The following is an 11,905-nucleotide window of genomic DNA, read 5'->3' as shown; positions in this document are numbered from 1 at the left end:
TGTACCACTGAATTCAAGAACCATCACTCACTTTTATCTTAGACATCTCTCTTGAATGTACCACTCATATCCTAGTTACACATCATATTTGTCATTTTCACTATATACCACACAGAACTCATCCTCAATCATCCACATGCATCTTGCTTCAATCACTTCCACATACCTTGAGATCACTGATACCCAGAGGTTGCTAGTTCCTTTCACGTAACCAACATATCGAAGTTGTTCTTCTATGCCTGTCAATCTATCACATGCTTGCTTGTGCATCACATTGATTCCACATCCTGTATCTATGAGAGCATTCAATTTTATTACATGGTAGTCAGTTTCCTAATTCAAACACTTTGCCCTATCTCATCCCTATTCCATACTTACATAAAAACAAAATCCTTTCTCACATTTAAAACCTTCATCCCTTTACACAGTTTTTCTTCTATCTTTTATCATTCATTCCATTTCTCATTCATCCCACTCATACCATTCATTCCATTTCTCATCTGCTCGAACATCCTACACACCCCAGCAACGTGGCCCATTACACCCTACACTGAACACTGGTCCCAGGGTGCTTCTTACATTTGTATGTAATGACCACTCTGGCCACATTACCACATACTCTGCATCTCTCAGGGGTTTGCCAAATGCCTAACAGTTCCCATTTAAAGCATTTCACTGGGCTGGCCTTCTTACATTCTCTTACTCTATCCTCAGATTCACCACATGAATGACATGTTCCTAAGGTACACACCTACATTCACTTTTCTGGTGACCTTCCCTTCCACATCTAAAACACTTCACAGTTTTCCACATGACATTTGTACGTATTCTTAATTTTCCTTTGCCCATTCATACTTCTGCCACAGTTCAGACTCCTTTTTCTCCCTCCATTGCTACTTGTTCTTATGAGTGGTCTTGTTTCATTCACTTTCTCTCCATAAAAGCCTTCCAAAAATTTTCCCATTACTCAAACTGGATTATTCAGCAGTGTATCTCTGTAGGCTTTCACTTTTTTTTCAGTATATATCTCCCTTTCATTCCCATTCTTCCTATCACATCCTCAAACTCGTAGTCTTCTGTTATCTCTCACACTTCATCCCACATTAATCTTTCACCCATCAACTTCATCTTATCCTTCCTTTCCAACTTCAATAACTCCACTTTTGATCTGGAACTGTAACGAGGGACTTCCTTATTACTTTATTCTCATTTATCATTTTGTCTCCAAACTTTTTCTTAGCCAGCGTTTCCAGTCGATGTGCATACGGTTTTAGACTTTCATTCGGTCCCATTCTCACCACCTCAAGCTCTTTCACGCTTTAATCTGTTCCATAATTCTTTCTTTCACCACATCATAGTTGCAATTTCCCATACTCATAATCATCCTGTTGAATTTAGCTAGTCGTCCCACTAAGTAGTCTCCCAATTCTCTCACCTACAAACTTTTGTTTTCACCAAACTTATCTATACAGAATCTCTCATACTCCTTAAAAAGTCATTATCTCCCTCTCTATTTACACTTAATTTTGTTATCTTAGGAATGTCTCTGATCAAAACACGTATTTACCTCCTTACTTTTAGCTAATTCATTGTCATTCACACTAGTACTGTTAGTTTATTCTTCACTCACAACTGTATACTCTTCACTTGATGTATACAGGGAATCCCTAATTCTGTTGTTAATGTACATTCTGTATGACTCATTTTTCCTCTTTTCCTTTTTCTTCTTTTCCTTACAATTTAACTCTTTTTTTTTCACTGAACTGACTACACTTTTGTGACTTTTTCTCCTCCACTTGTACCTTTTGTTCCCAACAGCACCCTAGATGGTAATAACTTCCCTCATAATATCAGCCATCTTTTCTTCAAGCTTTGCTTCCCTCTTTACTTCCATTCTTCTTTCTTATGCTCTCACTTGCTTATCCACACACACTTTTATCCCGCTTCCCTACAGTGTTATATACAGTAAACCCCCCGTATTCGCGTTCTCACGATTTGCGGACTCACATATTTGTGGATTTCTCTGTGGAATGTATCTACCCATTATTCACAGAAAATTCGCCCATTCGCGGTATTTTTCACTGAGAAATATTCACTAATTACTGTATTTTCATATCATTTTCATGACTGATGCACTTTTTGTGATAAAACTATTAAAATAATCAGGTATAAGGCATTTTTAGAGGGTTTTTCTTGTGTTTAAACTATCAAAACAGGCAGTTCTAAGTGTTTTTAGAGGAGTTTTAAGTATTCGCGGATTTTAGCTATTCACAGGGGGGGTGTGGTACGCATCCAGGGATACATAAAGGAGGACATACCCTTAGCTTTCTCGTCATCCAGTGAGGGATGAGTGGGTTTGTAAGATGGTGATCTTTCCTTCCCAGAAGTGAAAGCATTGGGGAATAGGGGAATAGACACTGAGGTTAAGAAAGATTTGGAACTGCTAAGAATCATGTCCAGCGTGGGTTCATGCTCTAGAAATGATGGGGAACCTTTCCTGGTATTCTCCTGCCATAACACTCCTATGGGGTGGGGGGAGACCAAGTTACTGTTCATGGCTGGCCATGACCCTCACAGCAACATTGGTCCTGTTTCTTCTTCATGTGAGGGAAGAAACAGAGCCAAACACAAAATACAAGGACAGGGGCAAACACAAAATACAAGGACAGGGCCAAACACAAAATACAAGGACACAATGTCAGCACACAGCAAAATAAAAGGATGAGGGTATTCATTCAGACAGTCAGAACATAACCAAAACTTGTAGAAGAGTGATGCAATGCTTCCACAGACAAGGACAGCTGAAGGGACAATGGATGGCATGAGAGGGGTAAACCCCTCCCTCTCTCCTCTGTCTCCATCAGGCTACCCTCCTTGTTAGTTCACAGCCAGTTCAGTGTGTGTCAAAGGATATGTCATACAGTATATGAAAGGTGTAACGTTTAAATAACGTTTATATTCCAGTAGGAACAACACAATTTCTCTTGGTACTTCTCTTGTGGTCACTCTGGTGATGATTTCTCTTGCATGAAGCCTGACTGACTAATATTTTTAGAGTGCTCCAGCAATCTTATTCCTCAATTCCTTCAACATTGCAGTGTAACCCTTTTTTATATTACTGTACTGTCAAATCCCTTTCCAGCTCTTTTTTACCCCTCTCTTCCTTTATCATGTTTTTCTATATTTTGATCATTTTATCAGATTATTGACTGGTTCTCCTGCTTTTTTTTTTAAGCTCGTATTGTTCTTGATGATCATGGAGCTTCTACCACACACCCCCCCTTTTTTTTTTTACCTACACAAGGCCTGTCTAACCTTTTCAAATGTTAGTTTCAATTAGTACTTCTGGCAGGACATCTTCCTGTTTTATTTAGTTTGGTAAATGTTCAATATAATACCTCTGTCATTTATTTATTCTTTCTTCAAATATTGTTTTTTCCTTATCTCTGATGACCCATTTCACATTTTAATCCTTGATCCACTTCGATGTCTCATACATGTTCTTTCTCCTTTCTGCAGTTGAGATCCTGATTTCATTTCCACTGAATCATCTTCTCTGTCCTCTCCCCTGCTTGCTCTGTGCAAGTTTGCAGGTTTTTTCTTTCCTTTCTACTGCTCTTTGTACATCTTGACTTCACTGCCATGTCTCTTTTCTTCCAGTCCTTTCCATTACAGCACGAATTTCTAGGTATATATGCTAGATATACCAGAGAAAAAGAGCTTTCTTGGGTTACCCCAGTCAGCGACTGTATAACGAAGGGTGAGTGCCACTACCACGGAAACATCTGAAAGATCTCTCCCTGTTTTATTACAGTTACACTTTCCCAGACTACTACTTATTCCATTTTCTAGCACGTGATAACTATCTTTTTGATTTTGTGTGCTCGTGCCTTTTTGTGGAATTTTCCATCTTTCATCATGTCATCTTTACTATCTAAGTCGGCCTTGGAATCTCTCCAGATGTTATCCTCTCGGAAGTTTTGTGCGATAGTCGCGGAGTGCAGAAGATCTTTTTCATCCAGCAGATCCTGTTTTGGATATTCTTTACTCAGAAGTTCATTTGAACTTAGACCTCGAACCCATGGCTACTGAGCAGGACCAAGCGAGGTAGGTGAGGTTGTTAAAGGGAGCTCTTTTTGATTCCCCAGCTTCTTCAATATCTTCCTTTTCAGGTTTTGGAAGTCTTCCTCCTTGGGTGATAGGGCTCCATCAGCTATCCCCAAGTTGAAGTTGAAGACTTCATGGAAGGCGAAGGGCTATAAGTCCTCGTCCTCCAAGAAAGCATCGCCTTTCCCCGTCGAAGGCTAAGGTCTCAGCACCTGTAGCCTCCGGGAGCAAGTCTAGTTCCTTAGTTCAAGATCAAGCCCTCCTCGCCAACCTGCCTTTGACGCGGAGACCTTTTGCGAAAGAAATGTTCCAAAGGTTCTCCGAGGAATCCCTTTTGCAGTTATGCCTCCCCAGACTACTACTGCTGCCTTTAATATACACACTCTCAGGGATTCCACTTACTGCTCTCAGATGTTATCTTTGTGGATATTTCTTTTACATGCCTGTTTTGAATTCTTCATTTCTCAGTTAACCTGTTCATTTACGTGGCTGCTGCTTACCTTTGTTTATTATTAGTTCACCTTGCAACATACTATGTTGTGAGTCCCTAGTGAAATGCCAGTACTGCATTGCTTCCTTAATTCTCTCCCAAAAGGTCTCTTTCCATCAGATACATTTTTTTTCAGCACTTTTTTTCATTAAACTCTGACCATGGTCCATAGGATCTGCTGTCCTCCATTTTTTGTAGATGAAATGCAACACAGTTCATCTGTCACTGCTTGAGCAGATTTATTTTATGGTTCTTCATAATTCTCAGTCAAATATTCTTATGTTTCTTTCTACTTACCAGCTTTAAATTCTGGATTTTTTGAATCTGTTTTAGTTAAGATGTGAAAGTGGTAATGTAACATTATATTTACCACCTATAAGGTGAACAATGTTCTCTTGGTCCTTCGCCTCTCAAAACTTTTTTCACATGTATTCACAGCAATTATTTAAACAGTAAAACAAAAATTTTTATGCAAAAGCTAAGCTGTTAATTATCAATGTAATAATTTGAAAAACTATTGCTTCAGTCTACCATTTATATGATTTTTGTTGTCTGTAATCTCTTATTTTAAGACATTCTTCACAACTTGAAAGGTAAGCTGTTAATATAATTTGTAAAAATATTGTTTCAGTCAACCATTTATATGATTTTGTTGTCTATAATCTCGTATTTTAAGACATTCTCTTCCACAACTTAAAATGGTATTGATTTTTTCATACACCATATTACTTAATTTGAATCTGTTTGAATTATGGCCCATTTCAAGAAAAAGGTGTTTTTTGACTTATGGCCCATTTCAAGAGAGGTATGATATTGACTGATTTCAGGATGAATGTCTGTAGGGTAAATGTCATGGTTTTAGATATTTTGTTTTGAACAAACTGGTTCATGTTGTTTGTTATTGATTTTGGAATCTTTTTTCTTATACTTCTTGCCTCTTACACCTTGTAGCTAATATCATTTACTGGGATGATGCAATCTCATCCTTGTAGCTAGTTTCATTTATTGGGATGATGCAATCTCATCCTTTGCTCTATAGATCTTTCACTCGGAATCTTTTGACCTCTATGTTGGCAGGAATTCTAAAGATATACAGTACTGTATTGTTTTAACAGTATTATTCTTTGTGTCACAGGTGTATAGGTTACAATTTACTCCATTTTCATCCTATCTGTAATTCTAATATATTTCTTACCCTGATACTTTAAAAGTTTGTTTATAGGAAGGGGACACACACACACACACACACACACACACACACACACACACACACACACACACACACACACACACTCTCACTCTCTCTCTCTCTCTCTCTCTCTCTCTCTCTCTCTCTCTCTCTCTCTCTCTCTCCTGTTGAGAACTGCTCATCAACATTTCAGGTGGAAAGCTTATTGGCTATATGAGGTAGATTAGAATTTATCAGAATTTCTTGTGCCTCTCACATACCTCTTTTACAGGCAGCCCTAATGCTTATATTGTACTTTGATTTGACGTATGCAAAACTATTCCTCCTTTGGGCCCCCTTGTCTTTTCTTTTTTTTTTTTTTACTTCATGCTAAAAATGACTAGGGGAATTGGCCAAAAATGAAAATGTCCAGAACACTGGATGTGTTTGATTTATTACTCATTGGGAAAGTATGAAGGTCAAGAAATTATACTTGAAGGTAGTATTAAACCAAGGAAAAGGACTTGCAATTAAAAAAAAAAAAAAAAGAGGGTAATAAAAGTCTTCAAATGGAAAATAAACTCACTTTGTTCTACTCCTGCAAAACCCGTTACAGAGCCGTAACCTAACTTAGACCTGACACAGCTGCATTGTAACACATAAAATGAACCTAAAGAAGAACAACAGTCAAGTCAATTCCAGTTTACACCATCAATTTTAGAAGATATAAACTTATATGAAAATAAGAATCATCCTTAAAATGCATTTTGATGTACTATATAATCACATTGAATTCCAGCATAGGCAAACCTCAACAAAAAATGTCTCGTGATATTTTTCATAATATTTGTATAAATGCATTTCTTATGTTACATTCTTAACAGCCTATTAGCTCATCCGTAATAAGATGGAACTTTGATCACTGGAAAAAAATATACTCAAGTGCACTCTTGCATCATGATTTATGCCTTTTGTATTTTTATTTTACTTTAATTTTCCACTTTATCTCAGGATTATGTGCAGAGAGCACTATAATTATCAAAGTATAATAATAAATTTGCCCCTTTAAAACTTCATGAAAATGCAAAGAAAGTTTTGATTTAAAATGCAGTCATCAACAGCATTTTCATTGCACTGGTTGAAACTGCACTATACAAGCAATTCATCATAAAGCTGAATGATATAATTAATGGTCAGATACATACTATTGTAACAAAAAACATGTACTCATCATATCAAAGGTGCACTTGTATGTTATATAAACTGTAGTACAAAAATACAAGGAACAATTATAAACTATATGGAGTTGAAAAATGTTTTGAACATTAAATAATGCTGGGCAACTTTATCAATATGTTAAAGAAAAATTCAATAATACATAAGCAACTTTTCACTCAGAATTTCCAGCAACATACTAATGAGTGGAGTTCAAATCAAAATACTGTGGTGCCAGGCCATCTTTCCCTATTTCTTTGCACAGTTACAGAGCATGCCATATTGCATATACAATTTAATAAGCGTATTTTGTGCTTATATGAAAAAGTGTGGTGAAAGGAAAAGAAAACTTAGTATTGGGAGAAATTTCAGCAAATGACAAAATTAAAACAAAAACACTATAGGGCATGAAGTGAAACTGAGCTTTCCAAATTATAAAAGTAGTACAATAGTAATAAATAAAGCAAATAAATATAAGGAAAGCCAGCACTCCTGCCCAAAATATCCAATTAACTGATTTAGTGCATAGTAAAAATTGGTGCTTTATCTGTGCATCTTCAACCAAAATACAAAGCAAAACTTTGTATGGCAAGAAGCCTCAATGTTGATGGTGATTTGTGCATGAATATTGAATTGCTACATGCCTCACAGTAACAAAGATAAGGGTTATTGTTTTTAATTTTTGGTAACTATAATGTAAGTGTATTAACAATTTACTTTTGAAAAAATAATTTGAAATTACAAATTTGCTGTTGAATATGAGAAAATGGAACAGTACAACAATGCATGTTGGTTTTAAGTGACTGTACCAGTGGATACACCCCCTCACTGCAGTACTCACCATATCTTATGTCTGCAATTTGAGTAATTTATTACTTGATATAAACATTAGGTCATATGTTACATATAATATTTGATACTTGAGGTATCTTAATAGCCTGTTTACCTGAAATACCTGTACAGTAGTTCTGTATTCACTGTATTGCTTCACTAATTAACTGTGGTTGTCCTGGAACAGTAAAAACAATACAAACTTCCTTTTATTGTATGTGGTCTTCTGATATTAAGGCTAATGTAATTTGCTTATGGATAAAAAGTTATACCTGTTACTAAGTTTGTCTGAAAATGTTCTGATGACCTGGCACTTATGGGGTACCATGTGTAGAAATAGGAATGCCATGACTCAAATGTAATGATCAGTTAACAGAATTCCTTAAGCTACAAACAGTGACGTTAGTTGTTTGTTGTTCCTTTATTAGGTTCACACTCGTTCAAATATAATTATACTGCATAATCTAAAATAAAAATAAAATCATTCACACTATCACTATTTCTTTGGTCTGCAAATTAATATTAGAATCAGGTTTAAGATACAAGAGCAACTGGCACTCCTAAATCTGACACAGATCTCCATTTAGTAATATTCTCCATTTCTATGTTCCAATACCATTAAGCATGTAAACACAGGCTTGATACGTGAATAACAATACAATACTAAATCAGCAGAAGATAATGCTAGTTTAGTAGAAACAGATAACATATAAAAAAAGTTAATGTTAGAGTGCAGAATTATGAACACAGTGGACTTGAGACATAATAGATGCTTTAAACATATGGAAGACAACCGATTATATTGTTTCAACCACCATATTGTACTGCCCACGCATCATAACCAAAATCCAGACTGAGCATCTGGGTCTACATGCTTTGAAAGAGTTCTATGAAACAATTTCCATCATTTGAGCATCAAATTTTGAAATGCAATTATTACACTTTCTTCAGCAATTCATTCTTATATACATGCAAATCAACATCTGATGCTGCAAATAACCAAAAATGGTTATTGAAAAGAATCCCAGAGATGTAAGACATAGGCATACGTCAAACGATGAGAATCAAAAGGCGAGTCCTTTGTGATACTGCTGATTGGCAGTTTGTGTTGTCATTATTATTTTTCCTGCTGGAATCATCTATATAAACATCTAAAATAAGGTTATTGCCTATTATTATGAAAATCAACACCTTGCTTTTTATTTGATGATACATAGCATATAATACAGGCAAATTATATTCAATGAAACCAAAACTATTTAGATTTCTAAATTTACATATTCAGTTATCCAACAGATAATGGTTATATACAATATATATTTACACAATTTCTAAACAAACTGAGATATGCTAACAAAAACACTATATACATCATATCCTACATGCACCCATGAATCACACGCAATATACATACAGCATTTCTCTTGAGCTGAGTCCAGATCCAGCATGCACCACTCTAAAATGGAATGGATATTTGCACCATTCCCATTACTATTGCATATATTTGTCCTGTAAACCACAATGAAAGTGCTGAATTTATGTCCACATATATTCTTGTATTTTGATTGTATCAGAACTGATTATTATATTCTTTTTACTAATGGCATATTGATTAAAAAGTCAGCATAAAAACTAACATCAATGAATACCAAGGGAATCTCTAATTTCATTTTGTAAACCCAATTTAAATGCATGAAATTAAAAAACCAATAAATAGTACAGTAACTTCAATACAGTACACAAAATTGTGCTCTGATGAAAATGAATAGGAAAATTATGTGTACAAGTTAAATTTTCAACTCTTCAATGCTAGTTCCTTTTATCATTCTTGGTATTGGTTTCTTGCCCAGCTGCCTTTGCAGGGAGTACATCAAATCTGAGATCAGTCTTCTTTATGATACTCGCAGTACCATTTGTAAATGCAATACTTGAAAGTGTCAATGATAAAAATTTATCAGCACCACTGACTAGTTGTTTCCCTTCACAGAATCTGAGTTTCTTTCCTGAAATCAACATTAATTTTTATAACGTTTATCAGACAAAAATATTTAGCTATATATTCTTATATATGCTGGAAACAAACTTTGTTGTTATCTTTGTTAAACACTGTCACTTAACCTCAGAACGGTAAATAATTTGATTTCTTACTTCTCACTTGACGAGAACATTATAGTGTCGATCATCTTCGGCCACAAGAGTCACTTCTGGCCAAACACCAATGTTGGCATCTGGATAGTAGCAAATGAAGTCATCCTTGCCATAGCTTGCTGGACGAACTACTTGCAGTGTTACTCCCAAAGTATGTCCCATTAAGAACATCTCAATCTGCAACCATGATTAAGAGTTAACAGAGATATTTTCTAGTGAAAAAATAGAAAAATGTTTCAATATTCAGGCCTCCCAAATCTGTAAAATTCAATTAAACCATTAAACATGAAGTTATTATGGTTACTTTCAGTGTAATGCAAATTTATCAAGCTTGTGTTTTTCTCTACATTCTGGTTAAGACTATGGAATTAATATAGCTGATGGTCATGAATACATTTATAGCTTACACAATGTACAGCCTGAAATGACAAGGGTGAAAAAGCCAAGATATAATTTCTATCAACAAAATGCTGAACAATCTTAAGAAATGCCAAATATTTTAAGCAATTTATTTTCCCTAGGTATACAAACCAGAGCCTTTTATACATGGACTGTCCTTTGGCGCATGCTCTGGGCTGGCTGTGTATGGGCTAACAAGGAGGGTATCCAGGTGAAGATGGGGGAGAGGGGATGGCCAGCCTTATCAACCGACACTGCCTTTAGTCTTTCTGGCTGCAAAATCAGTGTGAGAAAACCAAGGAAACGAAGCAGCATGGATGAGGTAAGTTACTTCCTCATCAGAGAGAGGGAGGAATGGGTTTATGAACAGAGGGTTAGCCCTGCCAGGAGAAGGTGCACTTTGGGAGTGGTTAAGGGGAATGATTACTGGGGAAGTAAACTTTTGGAAGGATATAATGTCACTTCCGGCATGGGGCACACCTTGATGAGAGAGCTTTTTCATGTTTCATTACCTTTACATAACACTCCCACTGACAAGAACAAACAGCACATTCAGGACGAGGGGAACTGTAGATATTATTAATCTATATGTAACACGTATTTGTCATTGTATAATTTATTCTCACCTCCCATGTATATAACATTGCATATTGATAAGTGGTAATCAAACACATTCAAATCCAATGCCCAGCAGTACGCTGCTTCCCCTCTCCTAGTTTGGTTGCTCACATGCATTGCCTTGTCACATTGTAACCTTACCTAATAAAGAATCTACATTTTAGATGAGCTCGTTTCACGTCTGATCCCAACCAACATGGTGCAGTAAGGTATTACAGGAGAAAGTTCCAAGAAGCAAGTGAAGATACAGGAGACTTACAGCAAACCAGAAGAAAACCAACAGAGGACCATACACCAACAGTTACCAGTTACCTGCTTCTCTCTCTGTCTCTATCTCTCTGCAATGGATTTTTTTTACTGGTATGTGCAGTGTATGATGGTGCTAATGAGCCAACTATTGCCAGTATTTCATGCACTGCACTCAAAATACTGATACTGTACCTTTTAAAGCCTGTGTGGGGAAAACAGAACATTTTTCACAATGGACTCTCCATGCCTCAAGACGCATGTGACAACACCCCACTCGTCTAGCATTCACAAGACCTTTTCTACCATCCACAGTCCCCACCCACTCTCCATCCCCAGACGACGATACCCCAATCAGGTGATTTCCTTTCTCTCACACAATACCTGGAGAAATCACGGATCGGGATCATGCCAGGATCAGACAAGAGGAGGAGAGGAGACATAAAGAAAACAGGAAGAATTAAGGTTCCAATGATAGAGAGAGGAGGATGAAATTTGCAGGCAACAGGAAGCAGACCACTACAGCGCCTTTCTGCAAATGCTAGCTGCCTTGTACAGTAAGCGACCACAGGAAGCCCTAGCGTACCTCTTTGACACCTGCAGCTTCTACCTTACCACCAGAGGGTGCAGCTACCCCATCAGTACCCCCTTCACGGAAAGCAACCACCCAGAAACCGCCCCCC

General features: G+C 36.7%; 1 protein-coding gene across 50 annotated transcripts in view; it reads right to left on the bottom strand.

The window, feature by feature from the left end:
* Positions 1 to 6,335: 6,335 nt before the first annotated feature.
* The window catches only part of LOC136851609 (uncharacterized), a 318,348-nt gene continuing 312,778 nt past the window's right edge, over positions 6,336 to 11,905 (bottom strand). For 47 of the 50 annotated variants that reach the window (XM_067125941.1, XM_067125979.1, XM_067125945.1 and 44 more), the window contains 2 exons: positions 9,960 to 10,136; positions 6,336 to 9,814 (listed from right to left, as the gene is read on the bottom strand). In XM_067125941.1, the coding sequence (XP_066982042.1) occupies positions 9,963 to 10,136 (174 nt within the window). In that variant the 3' untranslated portion in view covers positions 6,336 to 9,814; positions 9,960 to 9,962. Of the gene's footprint in view, positions 10,137 to 11,905 lie in introns of all 50 variants that reach the window. The other 3 variants (XM_067125982.1, XM_067125943.1, XM_067125986.1) reach the window with 1 other exon arrangement.

This window comes from Macrobrachium rosenbergii, chromosome 23 (assembly GCF_040412425.1).
Source record: "Macrobrachium rosenbergii isolate ZJJX-2024 chromosome 23, ASM4041242v1, whole genome shotgun sequence".
Classification (NCBI taxonomy): Eukaryota; Metazoa; Arthropoda; class Malacostraca; order Decapoda; family Palaemonidae; genus Macrobrachium; species Macrobrachium rosenbergii.
Note: the sequence above shows the minus strand (reverse complement) of the source record. Positions and strands in the feature narration are given on the sequence as shown.